Genomic DNA, 20,027 nt, shown 5'->3' on the forward strand with positions numbered 1-20,027 from the left:
TGTCATATTCCAGGCCGGTAGGCGGCGGTAATGTGCTAGACCCGTAGATACAGCCGCCGCCAAAACAATCACTACAAAGAAGAAATATTTTCTTTTCGGAAGAAGGTCCCCACAAAGCGGCCCTATTTCTTTACAATCAAAAAAAGTAAAACAAACCGTAAAGCAAGCATGTACGCCAGGACAAATGCCGGGAGTACGCATGGAGACTTTCAGGACAGAAACGGAGGAAATTATGTGACATCGGCAGAGTCTTTTGGACACTGCTCTCAATTGTTCTGGAAAAAGGATCCCAATGACTCCGGAGTAAGAGCCTGATTCTGCTACCATTAGCTAGCGAGCTAAGCAACTAAATAGCTATTTTAAACTGCTAGATATCTTCATTTGACCAATAGGCATATGCGGGTTATGGGTATTTGCCGCCTGAAACTGCCATTACTGTTTTCCGACGCAGTGTGGCAACACCGGTTACTCTGTGTTTACAAAAGGATTGCATAAAAAAAAAAAAAGTTAGCAGCATGCTAACATTGCTGCCAGTTGTCATGCTATGTGAGGCCTGGTCTAGCTACCAGCTAGCCCATTCTGGACCACTTACGCTTACTATGCGGTTGATCCCGCAGTTGTTGAATTAATACTTATATCACGACGATCGGATATTAATATGTCATCACAAATAAATTAAATTGGTGGAGATTATTTGAGAACTAGAAATGTATCTGAGCATCTACTAGCCGAGTCGAACGATAGCCATAGCTCTGCCAGCCTCACCAAAGGCAGCGTTTTCACAACAAGGCACACAATAAGTTTTCTTTAGATGGCGTATGAATTGATGTATGTGGGTTAGGACATTGATGAAACTAATTTTACATCCGCTTAAATAACATGTTTTATCACTGAATATATGAGATGCGGTTGACTGAGTGGCCCGCATAATTTTATCGACTGGTGAAAAGTAAACATGACGAGTTGTTCCACCGGAAACTGAAGCGGAACACGCCCCGTATGGGCATCTGAAAGACCCCTTTGTGACGACCCTGGCTGGGCTTCTTCAAGGAAGATTATAAATGCCACTCACGCAGCACAATAATTAATACAGATCTGAAGTTAAATACATCCATGGCAATTTTCCTCTGCTTTACCCGTCGTTATTTTTGTGAGCTGAACGTTGTGCTTATTTGTACGATGTCTTATGTGTGGAAAAGGTATCTAAGGTGTCCCCATATTTTCATAATTAAATTTATTTGAGTTGAGTGTTTTTGTTCAATTTTTTCAATAAACGGCTTGTCTAGCAGAATCGTCTTAACAGTAATGGTAAATATATGACCCTTTTTAAATACTAGGCGTATCAAAATTATTCCACTATTTTCACACCAATATAATAATAATCTAATTTGATTTGGGCATATTTACACATCCATTGCTACCCAAAAAAAAACAACACAATATCAAACCTCCATTCTCTTATCTCTTGCGACAGCCGAGTTCGACCATCAGTTGGTGCGACCAGCTGCCTTCGTCCTCGGCCTCGCTCTCCGCCTCCAGCATCACCCTGGACTCCCGGGCGGCGGTGGCGTCCACGGGCATCACGGCGGCGGACATCGCGGCGGCTGAGCTTGAATCAGACGAGAGGCCCTACGCCTGCGACCTGTGTAGCTGCGCCTACAAGCACGCCAGCTCCCTGCTGAACCACAAGCTCACCCACAGGACCGGGGACTTCCGGTGAGACCCCCGTCCATCGCACGGTTCAGTGGCTTGACCTACTGAGCTCTCAGTAGGTCTGTGGAAGGCGTGACTGTAGCTGTCCCAGATTATTTATGTAAAATAAAAGGCAATATATTTTTATTTAATTCATGCTTTGAAAAACAGGTGACTTTCAAGTTGTTTTTGTGCATTTGTGTGTATTAGAGCAAGTGATTTCAATGTGTTCTCCTTCAGTGTCCTTCCAGATGATCAGCTGTTTAATGGAGAAGGCCAACCATTTATATTTTTTCCCCCACCCCCAATGAAACAAAGCATTGTCTGGTTAGCAGCATTGCAGCCGTAGGCATCCATTGTTGTCCAAAGGCCGGCTCTATTGCCTTGGTCATCAGAACATCGCTGTGGCGTAGAGACTAAATGCTTGAAGACTAGAATATATCTCGGTGAGATTGTGCGCCCTTGTCGTGCGCCCAGTCTTCCTTGGGTATTAAGTATGCCACAGTTATAGTCTTAATCCTCCCAAAATCGATGTTATGACATCATTTTACAAGATATGATATTGTTTGTCTCCATGCATACAACCTTTTTGGTTTTAGCATTACAATGTTGGTACTACAATATTATAATTTATAATTCATTTGTTATTGTCTTGCGGTGGCCCGTTTCTTTTTGGAAACAAACTAAATTACAAAAAAAAGAATAACAATCCGTTTCCTTGTCACCCTAGATGCGACTTCTGCAGCAAACCCTACAACAACTACATGTCGCTGCGCAACCACATGCGCATCCACGGCCAGAAGCGGTACGCGTGCGAGCTGTGCGGCAAGGCCTTCCGCCTGGCGCGCTACCTGCGCAACCATCAGAAGATCCACGACGACGGGCCCAACCGCTTCGACTGTCCGTCGTGCTGCAAGAGCTTCCGCACTATGCTCGAGCTCGCCCAACACCGCTGCAACGCGGCGTCAGGCCAGGTGGGTGGGAAGGTGTGTTTCTTTTCTGTGTGTGTGTGTGTGTGTGTGTGTGTGTGTGTGTGTGGTGCATGGTTGTGGCCAAGCTAAACCTGTGATGTGCTTTGGTTGTAGCCAGCTGCTGGGGTTTCGCCTCCTCTTCACCTGGGTTGGCTTTATGAATATAAGGCTGATCTGGGATTCAAATCTTCCCAATTCTATTCTGTTCTGGAGTCATTGACCATCACAAATTGTGATCTCCATTTCTTGATTTGGGAAGGCCCCATTTGTATTTCCACTATGTTTTAAGTTCTTGACTATACCAGTGAAGGGCCCCTGTAGCCTGGCAAAATTAAGGACACATTGTCTAAATGTAATTTAGTCTATGTAAATAAAATATAGGGAAAATAAAAGCTGATTTACTTTATTTCGTATAATGAACCTTTTTCTAAATCAACTGAATCAAGATGACGTGTTATCAAAAAATACTAATAATCTAATGCTAGGGGGAAGGGAAACCGTCATAACTGATTTTTACATGGAGGGGTGAAGGCGATATACCGGTCTCCGCTTGCAAATGAAGGACACAATTTAGTGTTGTGGTTAAAGTAGTTATACTGTTTAATTGTAATTCAAAATGGATATATTTATTTATCTGCATGTTCTGTAATTATACTTGGATTAATGTTCTGAAATGATTCATTCTAGAGATAATATATAGATTCCTATTATTGGTGATTAATCACATGTGTAGTGAGAATTGTGTTGGTCCTAAAAGAAAGTGAACCATCAGCAATCAATGTTTATGCAGTTGACAACATTCTCGCCATAATTAAGTAGGTTACGTTTTTCTCCAATTGCACTGCAACTGAACCAATTCCAGCAATACCAGGCTAGTATTGGCGTTGGAGAATATGCAATTTACAAAGAGCCGATACCAATAATCCGGGCCGTGTGTGTGTAATTTGTAATGCCTCGTTTTGGTAGATCCAAATCCCTTTTTCAACCACATGAGCAAGGTCAGATGCTGTGTACTGCCTTGGCTCTGCTAGCACCCGGAGGCTACCGTGTTAGCCAGCTAGCCATGTAATGGTTGTCTGGGTTATTTTAACACGAGGGGCACATTCTATTCAAATTCAACCCTGGTTTATTGACTATCCAACTTTGCATGACATTTACTTGGGTAGCAACTTGGTTTTGTCAACGAGCTAGCCGATTTGTTTCGCAAGCGCCAACCCCACCATTGTCAGTTGAGTGGCAGAATGATTGCTATGAATGTTGCTGACAACTCACCGGGCGAACTGGACGCTGTCCTTACGACGCTCGTCAAAGTGTCATAAGCACGGGTGATGTTTCTTCTGTGTTGACTGGTCGCATTGAAAACAGTGTGGCCATTGTTAACACAGCGAGGGGCACCGGTGTGTGTGTGTGTGTGTGTGTGTGTGTGTGTGTGTGTGTGTGTGTGTGTGTGTGTGTGTGTGTGTGTGTGTGTGTGTGTGTGTGTGTGTGTGTGTGTGTGTGTGTGTGTGTGTGTGTGTGTGTGTGTGTGTGTGTGTGTTCTTCTGTAAACACACGTGATCCAAAATAAACAAGGCGCTGATGCCAAGATTCTACACTGATCCGACACCATCTGGTCCGGAGGATCAGTGTTCATCCGATACAGGTCGAACCATGAACTCTTATTAGTTAATTCACTACGCTTATTGCTTTGACAATAAGATTCAAGACTCTTTTCTTTTTATTTTTTTTCACCAATTTTCAATTGGGTTCCCGGATCCAGCTTGTTGGGTAAGCAAGCTGTAGACAGTACGGAAACCCCTAATTTGATTTCAGCCAAATTCTCCTCTTCTTGCATCTGTAATTAGCCGTGGCTGTATCACACAACAAATGAGCGACTTGTAATGTTTGGAGTGGAGCAGTACTTAATCATTCGGAATTAAGTAACTCTACAAAAGGCGCCACTCAATCAGCCATTGATCTGTGGAATCCACCATCAATTGGATAATACCGAGTCTGGTTGTTAAACAATAGGCTTGAAAGCAGCTGGCCAAGCAGCTTGTCAATTTTGGAGCTGTGTAGTGGTGTGTGTGTGTGAGTGCCAGGTGGCTGTGTCTGTGCGTTTGGCATAGTGGTATCAATTGCTTTGTGAATGAATGGTGGCATATGATTAGCAGGTTATCGTCTCCTCCGACCCACCGTTGGATACGCAGGTTTAGTTTTGATTAGAAGCCCGTGTGAGGACATGATATACTGGCGTCAGGGCTAGAACAGGAAGAGGGTTAGACCCGATTCAGGGTAGCAGGGAACAATCGCAACGTCCTCGGATATATATGCCTTACCGGGCTAGTAATCTGAATTTGTGTGTGTGTGTGTGTGTGTTTGTGTGTGTATTATTCACGTGTGCGTGTTGTGTGGGTTCATAAGAACCGGTTCAACTGCCCGTCCTGCTTTAAGAGCTACCGAACCATGCTGGACCTGGCCCAGCACCGCTGCAGTGCCGCTGCCAAAAACCAGGTTGGTGTGAGCATGGCTGTCTGTCCGTGGGTCGGTGTGCGTGTGTGTGTGTGTGTGTGTGTGTGTGTCTGGCATGGTTGTCGCTATCACGGATTACAGGGAAATCCGAGGCAGGAGAACAATAGGTCATGATGACGTTTGTTCTGTAGGGTTATTTAGTTTTCAGGGTGTTGAAATCAGGTGGAGTCTCTTTTCAAGAGCTCCCCCCCCCACCTCTAAGACCATCGGTTGGACCATCCCGATTCAAGGGATAAACACGTTTTTTTGCACATACGGTTCGTTTGGCTTAAATTACGGCACGGTGAATGTGCTTTCCACTTTTGAAGCGATAATCAATTGTACGATTTAAAGTTTCATAAATAAAAGTTGGAACCATAAGGCTTGGCTGCAGAAGCATTATGCCTTACTATTTATATATATATTCAAAGACCTAATGCTTCCGTAATGATCATTTCAAGTAATTGGCATTTTCTCTGTCGCCCTGCCCTCTGTGGTTAGACTGTGTGGCTTATGGGCGGGATAGGGAAAAACCTATGCAGTTGTATTGCAAAACAATCCCAACCAAATGTATCCATACCTAGTCTTGGTTAATTCCCTTTGAATATATAATAGCATGAATAATTGAAAACTCACTCGTATGATGTGACCAGAGGCCGAAAGGATTTTGCCAATTAGTTGATATTCGGAAGCCAAACGCAACAAATGTTTTATTTCCATTGGCTGCATTGACCAAAACCCAACATCCTTGTCTGTCAGTGGACTAATTGCTTCGGCATCCAGCCGGTTCGTAGAGCCGTGGGGCCTCGGTGAGTCAAACACAGAGGACAACGGTGGAAACATGTTAAGTGTGTGAGAAAGCGAATAATAAAAACACTCTTCGTTAGCCCGTAGTGTTCAGGGATAGCATAGAGTACATTTCAGTCAAATAAAGTCCATGGTAGGAGGTTAGGTTAGAACAAAGGTATACGGTCGTGTGTAACTGTGGTCCGTTTGTGTGTGCGCGCGTGTGTATGTGTGTGCGTGTGCACGTGCAACGTATTCACTCCACCTCTCCATGCTAGTAGAATAGCTGTCTCAGACAGATGGGTCTTTGAGTCCGGAGTCTTGAGTTTTGTCTGCCAGAATCAAACCTAAAACACATCAACTCAGGGACTCAAGCGTCCCCCATCGTCGCCGTCGTCATCACGTTACACGCCTCTCTCTCTCGCTCTCTCTCTCTCTCGCTCGTTCCATGTCACTCTCTTCAGGGACACCCCAGAAGGCATACCTCGCATTTATGTCACACCTACAATACGACCACACAAGCTACCAACTATAACGCCCTCAATTCAACTCTTTGTTCCTATCCATCCCTCCCCTCCCTTGCCTCTCCTCTCCTTCCCCCATCTGCCTTCCCCCATCCCTCACACCCCGGTACCCCCCCTCCCTCCCCCCTACAGCCGGGCGGTCGTCGAACTAACTACTCCGCCCAGCGGCGCCAGCGAGCGCAGCAGCAGCAACAAAATCAACAACAGCAACAACAACAGCAACAACAACAGCAGCAACAACAGCAGCAGCAGCAGCAGCATCAGAACAGCAACACTACTCCCATGATGCAGCAGCAGCACAGCGGCCACTCCCAGCAGGAGCCCATGGCCTCTCATTGTGTGTCCCCCATGTCCCAGTCAGGGGGCGTGGTCAGCCAATCCATCTCGGACCCCCACCAGGTACAAGGAGTAGAACTGACAACTTTTTGTTTGGTTTGAAATAGGGCTGGGGGATATACCGGTTTTAAAATTATACCGGTATATTTTTGAAAGCGATATGTAGTTGAGACAATATTGCCATACCGGTATATTATTTTGATGTTGCCTTGCGAGCGCTATTTTATAAAGCCGACAGCTGCTCTCTGAGCCTACAAACCATGTTCAGCTGCTCAATCCCGCCCCTTATATGTACGTAGCGTTCTCCCACCCACGGACGTTTCGCATCACAAGAAACTTTGAACAAAAACATGGCACGGTGGTAGAGAGTACTGAACCCGTAAAGGGACATGGGTTAAAAATAATGTTTTTAACGTTTCTCGTGAGCACGAGAAAGTATCTGGTGCGCACAAGAAAGTATCTTGTTCACACGAGGAAGTATCTGGTGTGTGTGTGTGTGTGTGTGTGTGTGTGTGTGTGTGTGTGTGTGTGTGTGTGTGTGTGTGTGTGGTGGAAGAGTGTGTGGTGGAAGAGTGTGTGGTGGAAGAGTGTGCGGTAGCGTGCATGTCAGTTTAGTGAAGTAATGAGCGAGTCCGGTTGTGAGTAAAAGAATAAAGCACCCGGCAAGAATCGTTGGCCGCTTCATTCCGACCTATAAGCAGACCCACTGCCGGTCAAACTGAAGGCTGTGTTGCCCCTGAGAGATCATCGGCCCTGGAGGGAACGTGTCTGGGAGCCGACAGCAGAAAGTTGTAACACTAACCATCTCGTAGTCAGAGGCGGAGCACAAGAGAGGAGTACGTGCTCCAATAGTGCAAGATAAAAATAAAGCACGTTAATTTGAATGATTTTAGCTTGTGTGTGATTTATCGCGGGCACGGGCACACACAAGTTAAAATCATTCATATTATAGAAGAGGCTGTCAAGGAAAACAGGATTTTTTGTCTCTTATGACGTCTTTGGTATCACTCTGCAAATAGTCCGGTAACTTGTCAACTCCAGCGTCTTCGGTTGCTATGCGACGTCAGCGTCTTTGGCGGACTATTTCTCTGCTGATCAACACTACGAATGCTGGTTACAAATAAATTGTAAAATAAATTTTTTGTTTAGGCGAGTAGCCGTGTAATAAGCGGGATAATGTATAGAACGATGTCGTCATTATTGAAAATAAGCCCCTTCAGGTCGATGTCCTGTTCGCCCTGTCGGGGCTTATTTTCCTGATAATGACCGGCGTTCTTTACATTATCCCTTACATATCTGTTCTTAAAGCACAGCTGTGCTTCGTTGAGCAAAAAAAAAAAAAAAACACTAAATAAATGGTTGATAGTGAATACTTGTGGCGCGGAGTTAAAACTACACACTTTACCTGTTTTGTTCAAAATATCGTTATAATATCGTGTATCGCCATTCGAAAAAAAAATATCGATATGAGTTTTGGTCCATATCACCCCTTACATATCTGTTCTTAAAGCACAGCTGTGCTTCGTTGAGCAAAAAAAAAAAAAAAACACTAAATAAATGGTTGATAGTGAATACTTGTGGCGCGGAGTTAAAACTACACACTTTACCTGTTTTGTTCAAAATATCGTTATAATATCGTATATCGCCATTCGAACAAAAAATATAGAGATATGAGTTTTGGTCCATATCACCCAGCCCTAGTTTGAAATGTACAAAGAAAAGTGTGCATAATTTAGAATACGTTATGGCAATAGCTTTTTAAATGCCTCCATCGAAAAACTGAATGCATCATTTATTAAGGGCTTGACTCTAGACTAATAAACTGGAATGGTAAAATGTGCTTATTCCTTTTCTCCTTTTAATAAAACATCTTGTACTACCCCCCCCCCCCCCCCCAACAGGGGCGCTCCAGCTCATCCTCCTCACAGAGCCAGGGGGGCCAGCAGAACATGAGGAGCAGCTCCTCAAGCAAACACCCTTCCTCGTCCAACACCTCCTCCTACTCTCTGCTCCAGCCCCTGGTGCCTGAGGTAAAGGACATGGGATCTGCATACACTAGACTGAACGCCAGCCATCCCATGGTAGGAGAGAGAGCCGCCTTCACCCACACTCCCCTCCCCCCCCCGCGCTCCCGTCAACGGCCCGCTGGGCTGCCGTCCTTCCTCCCTAAGCTGTCCGCCATACTAACCCCCTTCCACGGACATAGACTAGTCTGCCTACACCTTCTTCAGTCTTTGGGACCTTTGCCCTAACCCTGCTCTGTCAGAGCCCTTTGTTCGACTAGTTGTTAGATTGATAGTGCCATGCCATCAGTAGAGCCATGGTCTGTGCTTTGTGCTGTACTGTTCTTCAATGCATTCAAGGCTATTATTATGTTGTTTTATGGATTTAACCTTTTTCTTTTGAGAAGCGGCAAGATTTTTCTTTGAATGTTTATAACACTAAAACACACATAAAAGGCTCTTCATAAAACGGAGAGGTATAGAAAATGCATTGGTTTACAGCTACAAAAAGGGCAGAATGATGAATATGTTTGCGGTTCTCCTTGGCCATCCAGTGCTCCTCCCATTCCTCTCTATGGTACCGATGACTACCATCGCTAACCCTGGCGCCGGCTTTCAGACTAACCTTTAAATTCAAGTAGTGTTGCACGTTTATATGCATGTTTTTGTATTTGCATGCACAACAACTAAGAATAGAATATCTGTAGACTTTTTAACGATATTCTATTTTTCCTATTTCAAATCAAACCAAGTTGTTGGAAGTGCATTTGTCTTGTTTATCCCGGTAATATTGTATTTGTGTTGTTGGTTTTCCGTTCCTGAGTAGTATATTTGCTGTGCAGTACTATGGCATGTTTTCCCGTTTCAATGGTTCTGTCTGCCGGGTAACACTTCAGAGTGTTCCCATTGAACTTCTTTCCGTCTGTAAAGTCTCTGCAAGGAATCCATTGCTCTCCAATATTCCAACTCCATTATTTAATTATGCATTGCTCTTAACTTCTGCAGGTAAAATATACTTTTTTTATTTATGTTCCAGCTGCAGAAAGCAAATCCTGCAAACTGATGAAGCCGTTTCTGACAGCCATTAGACTACGTGTGGATAAAGTTATCCACCGAATATCAGGGGTGTGATGATTCGCTAGGCTCACGATGGAAGAGCACACACGGGGGTTCCAACAAAAAATTGGTTGAGTGGAGCGAAATGCTTAATCAAACTGCTTATAGAGGCTGCTGTAGGCAATAAACATGCCAAAAAGAACTGTCCTTCTTCCCAGAGTTGGGAAGGAGGCTAAGGGACCCCTTGGCCATTGAGAGGGGTGGCCTAGAAGCAGTGGTGGTGGAGCTTAGCTATATGTGATTGACGGGCAAGATGGATGCCTCCAAACAATCAGAAGAGCCCTTATTGCATTGATTGGTATAATAATGAGGACGATAATACTCCATTTTTATTCATAATAATAATAATCGATCATAATTGTTTTCATATATTTTGATCTAATAAGAGATCTAAAACTAAAAACCTTGGTTGGCGAATTTCCTGCAACAGGGAAATAAAAACTTCTAAAACAAGCGGGGGCAATCCACCGTCCAACTCTAGCCGGGTTACCTGAAAAAACACAATGGCCTTTCAGTTATTCAGGGAATGTGGTAAAGAGAGGTGATCCCTGGGCAGTTTAAAGCAGCTAAAATCTCTAGACGTGGTATCATGGCACAAACGTTTTAAGATTGCAGTATTTCATAGCACGACATTCTCCAACCCCTTCTAATCATGTTTTAAAATGATCTTTCTTTTGCACAAGCAGGAAATTATAGCTAGGGAAGGCAATTGTAACCAGCTTGAGTAAGCTAGATATTGGAAGTATCATTCAGGCCTCCCTCCAAAACCACTGTGCAAAAACACTAACAAGAGAAGCTTGTTAGGTGTAGCAATAGGCCTGCCTAGCCTTGTTAAGATTCTGGTTGTGTGACAGGAGGGCACAGGCAGAGAATTTCAACAAATATGACAACAAAAAAATCGAAAATAAATCGCCCTCCCTAGCTTTAAAACTCCTGTTTTTGCCTCGATAGTGTAACAGCCATCCCAGCTGTAAAACATCCGGAACTCCTTGCAGAGGCTTCGACTGGAACGTTGGTTTAAAAGTGTCACTGTGTTGTCGTTTTCTCCATGACCTGCTCAAAAGTCTTCCTCATTTATTGATGTTGTCTTTTTATTCCCCTCAATAAATGTCTACGGTCTTTCTCTCCATCTCTTTATCCGTATCTCTTCCTCTTTATATCTCCCTTGCTCTCTCTTTCTCTAGCCCAAGCACCAGGACGCCTTCTCTCTGGCCCCACAGCGGCCCCTCACCACCATCAACCCCATCAGCCACGGGCTCCATCCGAACGGGGCCCCCACGCTCAAGCCCTCCCCTGTGGCACGCACCATCCAGGGCATGCCGTGGGAGCAGCGCTCCCTCTACAACCAATGAAAGCCCTGAGCCAGCCCCTCCAGCACCGCCCCAAGTGTTGCCGCCCCGCCCTTTCCTAATGACTCCCACCTCCCTCATCCCCCCCCACCACCCCCCTCCCCAGGGTCCAGGCTGGGAGAGTTTAATTATTTTTTTATTTTATTTTATCTTTTGTTTTATTTTTCCTTTGCCAGCCGACTTCGGACCTCCCCCCCTCCTCCCCCACAACGCCCCCCCCCCCCCCCAAACTCAGATGTGGAAGCGGGGCCGGGGGGCACCATTGAGAACTAGATGCGAATGATTACTGAGTAGTTATAGGTTTAAAAATTGTGCTGCCTTGACCCCTCATGTATGATCTATGCCATGTACTTGATATAAGTTAAAAATGTCTTTCTCCCTAAACCTTTGACTGATGGAAATTTATACCCAGCTCCCCCCCCTCCCCCCCTTCTCTAGTTATGTAAAAAAAAAAACGACAAAAAAAACAACAACATTATCTGTCCTTTTATAAATAGTCTCACCTCTACCATCGTCCCTATTTTATACATTTTGAAAATAATTGTTTTATTTTTTAATTTTGGACGACTGAGTGTGCGGATCTTCTCCTGCTACGTTCATTCGGACCACCGACGAAGACGAGAGAAACATGGCTTACAAATCGTCATGGAAACGAATCTGACAAAACTCTGCTGCGCGGCCCGTCGTTCTCTTTTCAGGTTACAGCAAAGAGGAAGAGGAAATGTGAAATGTTCTTTGTTTTTTTCTTTTGGTTTTGTTAACTTTTTTATTTTTTATTAATATTATCGTCATAGGGCCCACCCTGAAATTAGTTTTTGTATATTTAACTTGGTCACATGTGGGTTGATGTTACCGTCAGATCTCTCTCTCTCTCTCTCACTCTTAATCCGTCTCCCAGACTTGCAGGTCCCCTTATCCCGGAACCGAGAAACCGTTTGAAAGTTCTGCAATGATATTACCTGGACCATTTGTCATCCACTGTAAAAAACAATATATTGGAATTCACGTTTGGGCCTATTTCCCGATGAAAAACTCAGTCAAAAATTCAAAAGCGCCGGTTTTTAAAAACCGGTTCAGATGCGACTGTGAACTGATCACATTGGCACATTTCCCAACCAAACTGGAAATGAATATCCTACCGGGTTTTCTGGTTAGTGTAATCCAGACATAATGCTACTGTAATTTTGATAATCTGTTTGATAAACCTGTTGGATTGTGCTAACCCCTCCACACTCTTCAAGACGACCAACTGATTAAAGGTTGGGTATGGGATTTGTGAAACGCCAGCAGATTTTGAAACACACAACTCAAATGGTCCTACCCCCTCTCCTTCCACGCTGACTCTGACTCCACCCATTCCAAGTACATGGACGCGCAATCATGCACGAGCGCGAACACAGATGCGCGAGAGGGAGGCATTAGCTAGTTAGCTAGCTCAAGTTGCTACCGCAGGATGACAACAAACAGCAGCTTGCTCTGGGTCACGATATTTGAGTACGTGCACGAAGGGGTCGCGCACGGGGAGCGGGGGAGGGGGAGTGCAGTACGACCGTTTGATTGACGTACTTACTGTCCAATGCCACTCGGTGGTTCTGGAAATCATTGGCTGGAGTTTTTCGAGCCCTGCCCGTTCCACAGATGATTGACTTGTTTAATTTTCATGTCAGTACTTCTAACTCAGTGGCTGTAAGTGGGTTACGATAAAGATTTCAAGTAATTTAGCAAAAATGGCCAAAAAAGAGAATTCCATACCCAACCTTTAAGTGTTAGTTTCTTCATTTTGTTACTTGAAGCACTTTGTTTTTATAAATAAATAGTGCACGTTAATTATGTCCCCCCACACACACGCATCCATGAGCGGTTTTGCCCTTGGATATTTAATATTTACCCTTAATAACGAAAATGTTTTAAATCACAATTGTGGACAGTGACATGCACAGCTTTAATGCATCGAGTGGACACATGAACTTGCATTGTGCTGTGATGTCATACCTTCTGAGATGACATTGCGCTACCTGGCCTATGGGTCTCCAGAGCCGTTGTCCCCCCTTGTCTAGGCCCAGCCTAGAGTCGGTCATTAGTGGGTTCATTCATTCATTTTTTCATTTTATTATTTTTAGTTGCTTAACTACACCATGCCAGCAGTTCCTCGCTCTCCGAGTGGTCTTTGTTACAGCAAACCAACAGGGTGTTACAAAAACCAGGTAAATATTGAAGATTGGAACAGAAATGTTGGGGGTGGGGGGGGGGGGATATTTAAGTTGTCGGTCCAAATGTGAGTTGATTATCATATCCAGCCAATGTTCGGCGTTTGATTAATTATAATGTACAATTCAAAAAAAAAAAAAAAAAAAAGATAAGGTTAACTTGGCGACCCTGCTTGTTGAAATAACCACAAGTCTACTGACAATGTATTTTTCTCTTTTTAAAAAGTTATTTTTATTCACATTTTCATTGTTGCTTTCTCTCTCCTTGTAAAGTGTCTTTGAGTATTAGAAAAGTGCTATACAAATAAAATGTTTTATTATTACCACAGCTCGTATTCTCTTTGTAGAGCGTTTGTCTGTAAAAGCCCATCTTCTGCCTCAAGGACCACAATGCCTGCCTGGAGGTAAGTTCTCAGTCAAGCAGCTACAGATGTACAACTGCCAAAGAAAATTCAGATTTACCTTTCGGTCAATCTAAAAAACGTTTGAAAATCGCAAATCATGCAAATGTATAGAGGCTTCTGAAAAGTCTCCTGGCTTTGATGAATAGCTATGGAAAAGTGGATATTGATTTTACTAGTTCATGCCAACAACTGAACACTATGGTGAAGGACCATTCTGTTCCCATGTAGGCCAGAAACTTGTTAAATGATTGCAGCTAAATATTTTATTTTTTTATTGAGATGACACGGTGATCCTGCTGCCATAGTTTACTCTTAAATTAAGTGTACTTCAATAGTCTAGAGAGAGTCTAAACCTTATGAAAAGATGGAACTTGTGTTGTGTCCAGAGTATGCGCGCCTTTACCGCAAGGTATAAGTAGTTGGGTTGCTTCAACGAAATCTCTTATGAGGCTAATAAAGATGATATATAGGCCAACTATAAATGATCATTGTGATGCAAACTGTTGCTGTTCCTTAAGGGTTCTCCCCTCTGCTCGTGCTGGGGAGGAGTGGTATAAATGATAGGCATGCAACATATTTTATTCTACGAATATAAAGAGAAGTTAATAATCCCTAAAACCGTTAAGCACCAGTGTTCATTCGGGTTTACAATTCGTGGCGTAGGCTATTATCGAAAGTGATGCTTTCAATAATGATGCTTTGCCTAAAGCAAAGCGCAAAAGACTAAATGGGATTTTTTTTGTTTCTGGGCTACTTTGTTTGATATTTTTCGGACTAAGATGACCTTCAGTCTTAACTTGTTTTACGCCTTAAATTTGGTTTTATTTTCCATGTCTATAATAATTTTCTTCTACTAGAATTCATTCAGATCATGCAACTCTTCTGACGCCATGGAGGAATTAAATATAGGCCTACCGGTTCGGCAAACCAATCCCCTCTGGTGCGTCGCGCGGAGAGAAGAGCGTCACTCGGGAGACAGGAACCACCGACCTGTCGTGAAAGTCAACAAGTGTGTAGAACCTTCGGTTTGGATAGGCGACGCTGTTTAAATGCGGTGTCACGCGTGTGTTTATTTGATAAGCTTCAATAAACTGAACAAGTGCGAAGTTATTTTAGGGTACAGATTATGCAGCCTGCAATCAATTATTATTTTAAAGAGTTTTTTGGCAAGATGTGTTTCCACTTCAGACTGTTGGCCACTTTTTAATGGGCTACAGGATTATTTTTAGAAGTGTACAACTTTATTGCTCTTACAGAAAATAACTTCCTCAACCCCGAATAACCTATTATAGTTTTATACAGGGCAAATTAATTTCGAACAGGTGATCAGCACTCATTATTCAAGTAAAATGATGAGGTAATTTCTGTCTCGACTGTATATCGCGAATGAAAACTCAACACAATCTGGATGCAAACCCGCTCGGAAGAAAGGATCATCATTAGTTGTTGAAATACACATCGAACCAAACATTGTTCCGAATCAACGAGAATATAAATGTACAACCCAGTGAAGGGCTTATTACCTGTATATCAATGCATATTCGTCTAAAACAATTGTTTGCCTTTTCGATAGTTCTTTGTCTTCAGTGATGCCAGGGCCTCGGATTTAAATGTTACATCGCGTGACTTGAAGACGTTGGATTTCGAGCACAATTATTCATAAAACGCAAGAATAAACTTTAACACGCAAACGTGCACGTGACGATACCAGTTAATCGAAAGCCCCTAGAAAAATCCTCCCCTGCTTAATTTAATTTCCCAGAAAGAGCCATAGTTTAACAGTGGCCTTAATGGCGAGGATAAACGAATTAAATATTCATCGGAAAGATACCTGGTGGATGTCAAATGTTTAAAGAAATATCCGCAAAAGCCGCAGTGTGCCTATCGACCAAAACAGATATCAATATAAATGTAGGCTATTGTTTTTTTTATTTGTAGTGGTTTTCTGTTATCGGCTATTTGATCTAATATTTAACTTTCGAATCCATACTAACAACATCGTTGAGGAACGAAAATTCACTCATCAAATAGCCTGTAACGAGGTTTAGGATCAACCACTCTGGCATAGGCCTACATCATAACACCTATAGGCCCTCTATGCATCGGACATAGGGGGCCTACATGCAATATCGCAGCGCCGCCGCTTCGTGGCGTCAGCGGTCCTGAGAGAAAAATGGTTCCGCGTATAAATACGTCACTTTATTTACACTAGGCCTATATTTAAACTTGTTTTGCGAAAAACGTGAAGCACTCATTGAACATCAGTACGAGCATTAAAGGCCTAACTATAGGGTTAATTCAGCTAGTTTGAATCAAGTCGTACAACTTGGCCAAATGAAGCCTGGTTCTAATCTATTTGACTTGTTCGTCTTGCCCTGGACTAGCCTATACAACAACACATGTATTTTCCTTTTTTGTTCCCAAAGTTGCTTGAATAACTTTAAAGTTGAAACACAAGTAGACCTTGGTCCTAGGGTACGGGTCGGCTCACTGGTATTGGCAGTTTACCCCCATTCCACAAAGTCCATGCCAAATAATTAACTAATTGTGGGCTAATCATTATTATAAGATTGTTATCGATGCATATCTTTGGTGTTTCCGTCCCCAACATACTAGCAGTCGACCCCCCATCACCACCCCCTCCCCGGTTGTCGGTTTTCTGAAAGGAAACCCCCCTCCTAGCCCTCTCCATTTTGTGCCTTCTGAGAACAACAGGGGCTGCGGTTTCGCTGGGAGCCACACGAGGGATATTATTTAGTAGGCGAGTGCGCATTAAAATAGTCCGCTTATAAAACGGTTTTCCGACGCTTTCAATTGGCTTCCCTCCATTATAAGATCCGCTCAGCCAGAGAGCGACCAAGATACCAAGGTAGACCAAGATACAGACTTGAACCGTCTGTTCCATGGGTTTGTAGCAGTAGCCTACTGCTAAGATTCAATGCAATTAATAACGAAAATATGTTATCAGGTTTAAGGCTTTCCAAATAATCGTGCTAGTTTAACTATTAAAAAACTGTTTTGGCTTTGTACCTATGGGCAAATATAAACTATTTTTTATCATCGTGTTGATGAATAAAACAATTCTGTTTTGGCTTAAAAACGTATCTATTTATAATATTTCTTTCGTCTTTCTTTTGAGTAAATTCGTTTCTGTTGGTGCATACGTCATTATTGGTCAAATAACTCGCTTTTTTCGATACATTTGTTTGTTCTATATGATCAAACATTTATTTAAGACATGAAAGCTTAAAGTTGATGATTATCTTCAGTAATCATCAATGTATTTACAATGTATTTATTTTAGAACTAGCCCCTACTCAATTGAACAGTACCTGCAATTTACCACAGTCTTTATGTAAAGTATTGTGTACGTCAGTAATAAAAGTAGTTTACAACATGAAACAAAAGTTTGCTTTAAAAATGTCACACAATCACCAGTAGAGAATATACTAACTAAATTTGCATTCTAGCTAACTAAAGGTGCTTTTAGGAATTTAGGAATGTGGAATAATTGGAATCCTTAACAATTAATATCAGAAATTAGAAGCATAAACAATTAACAATGACTCTTGTTTCCAATTGATCAATGTCCATTTGATTCAAGACAACGTTGAGCTCTAAAACGTTTGCCATCTGTCATAACGTCAAATTAAACAGTATGTTAGCCTTAGATGCCATGTGCAAAATAATCCAATAACTATATGTTGATGTTTCTAAAATCCTTATACATTTTTTTTTGTTAATTTTTGTTGGATTAAGTTAATCACTTCTTCCACTCTAGGCTTGTTTAAGATATGATAATGATTTATCATTAAAGGCTATTTTTGGCCTGGTTGTGAACTGAAACGTGTCATTTATTATAAAATTGCACCACATGGGGAAGGAGATTCAGAAATCTATACATCTGAATGACAACAAGAAATGTATGCATCAAGGATAAGGAGCTTTGACCAAGATAAACCTGATAATAGAACGGAAGAAAGACACTAAAGAGTTTGATGAATAAAATGAAAAAAACGATTCTGAATATGGAGATTTGGCTGTACAATGAGTTATGGTTGTTGGCTGTTCCACAATGTAAACATTGGTCGATATGTAAAACGAAAAGTTTCCCCAAACCAAAAAGGCGATGTGTTGAGTACCTATTAATCGGGCTAAAAGTATTCCTGAACTATAAGTAGGTATTGTGTATTCATACTTTATAACAAGAGAAAAGTAATAACTTTTGAGGGTGTTATGTTTTTCCTAAATATCAGAAATATTTTTTTATATGTTGTGTTATTCATCTAACTCAGGCATGCCCCTATTCTTCATTTCTATTATAGTTTGCTAAATCATTAAAATATGGTTTTCCATCTATCTAATAATGTAAAAGGGCCATATTGATTGTGAAAGCATACTTTTTTCAGTAGCTAAAGGCTTCTAGTTTGATCTAATATCTCTGCTACTTGTAAGAAACTGAACTTATCTGTTTTTGTTTTAATTGAATGATGGTGGTTAGATATATGTTCCTTTGTTTTTTGGTTGGAAATTTACTTTAACTGAAAATGTAAAGAAACAAAAGAGAAAAACTCAGTTTGTAATATATTGTTGATATAGTGTTGATAGTACAGAACAGAAACAGAAACCTGCCTTCTAACCAAGATAGTTATCAAAAGTGTAACATCAAATTTCAATACCAATCAATTATTCACTTATTTGGACTCTGCTGTTCATATTCATTAATCTGTCAACAAGAAATCAACAAGTGTAATAGATTAAACTTTGAAAGTACAATAAACAAAGCAATCAAATTAATGTATGTTGTCATGTTAGTCTGTTTTGGGAATAATTGTCTCAAGAATGAAAGTGCACAAGAGGAGAGGAGTAAGGGTAATAGATTACCTTTTGAATTTAATTTCTTCAAGGCCTTACATTCTGAGAACCTAAAGGTCATCATGCATGTTCTTTAAACCTCACAGCTTTCAAACTAAAGAACTATGTGAAAGTTTTGAATCGGCTTTTACACCCAGGTTGAAGTGATTTTTTTGACTCAAACAAATCCTACTCAACCTGTTATAGATATAGTTAGGGTTTGTTGTAATAACACAGTTGCAAGCAATACTTTACTTTTATTAGTAAAGTATGAGGCTATTTTTAATCAGGAGTTTATGATTATGAAAAAATTGAATCATGAACAAAACTAGATTTTGCAATGTTAAAACATGATGTTTAAAACGTGTTTGGCCAGGGTACAACATCGTATAACACAGCTAAACCTGAAGTTATGTAATCTCTAGCATGCTTCATTCCAAATGTGTAGGTAGATCCCTTGGTAGAAGATATTTCCTTCACTTTCAAAGTAAGTCTTCAAGACAAAGAATCATTTTAAATATGAGGATTTTTACATAAAATTACATTTATTATATATTTGAAGGAGAGAGCAAGGTATGACTGCCTGCTTCCAGTCAGATATCACATATAAGTGATGTTACAAAAGATGTTAAAGAAATCGTGGATGAAATTGATTTTCTCCTAGTTGAATTATTTCCACAGTAGAATAGACTACATGTTTATTTTTCTGTATGCAAATGTATGGACATTTTGTGTGCACATGTAGACTTGTCCATGCTACTGGGGTTAACATGTTCACTTGCAACATAATGTTATACAACATGTGTGCACATGTGGATGTTAGCACACATGTTGAGACTTAAACCTAACTAAATTGATGGTAGTTACTCTACATGTTGTGAGGCAATAGGCTCCTCCTCCCTACCTCCAGACCAGACTACCCCCCCAACCTTTGACCTCCGATCACCCCTCCCCCAGAACAAACAGAGCAATGCCTTTGCAGCAGGAGGAGAGTTGTGGATGCAAAATCCTACCACAATCCGGGATATTCGCTTATTTCACTTCCTCTGTGTGTGACACCCACCCACTGTGTGCCAAACTGCAAAACAGAAATAGAAAAGGCGCTAATTGTTTTGATGGCGCTCATGGAGCTTTGTTGTTTTTCGGTGAAATATCAATATATCTCAACGTCGGTGCAAACATTGTAAATCTGTAACCAATGCATTTACTCCATTTTGTAAGTAGGAGCCATTTTACACTACTATACATAGAGACTCTTGAGAGTCACGTTTCCGAAAGGCGGCCGTAATAGGCGT

The 20,027-nt window shown here is 41.8% G+C and overlaps 1 protein-coding gene across 5 annotated transcripts; it reads left to right on the plus strand.

The window, feature by feature from the left end:
• The first annotated feature begins 62 nt into the window (after window positions 1-62).
• LOC132450816 (zinc finger protein 646-like) lies at window positions 63-13,802 on the plus strand. Of its 5 annotated transcripts, none has more exons than XM_060042918.1 (7): window positions 63-303; window positions 1,475-1,716; window positions 2,423-2,678; window positions 5,067-5,156; window positions 6,596-6,862; window positions 8,701-8,880; window positions 11,103-13,802. In XM_060042918.1, the coding sequence occupies exons 1-7, from the start codon at window positions 169-171 to the stop codon at window positions 11,268-11,270; spliced, it is 1,338 nt and encodes a 445-aa protein (XP_059898901.1). In that variant the 5' UTR covers window positions 63-168; the 3' UTR covers window positions 11,271-13,802. The 5 variants fall into 5 exon arrangements, with proteins under 5 accessions (XP_059898901.1, XP_059898917.1, XP_059898909.1 ...); XM_060042934.1 differs by having other exon boundaries at window positions 8,701-8,829; XM_060042926.1 differs by having other exon boundaries at window positions 2,423-2,666.
• Window positions 13,803-20,027: the final 6,225 nt, after the last annotated feature.

Source organism: Gadus macrocephalus, chromosome 2 (assembly GCF_031168955.1).
Source record: "Gadus macrocephalus chromosome 2, ASM3116895v1".
Classification (NCBI taxonomy): Eukaryota; Metazoa; Chordata; class Actinopteri; order Gadiformes; family Gadidae; genus Gadus; species Gadus macrocephalus.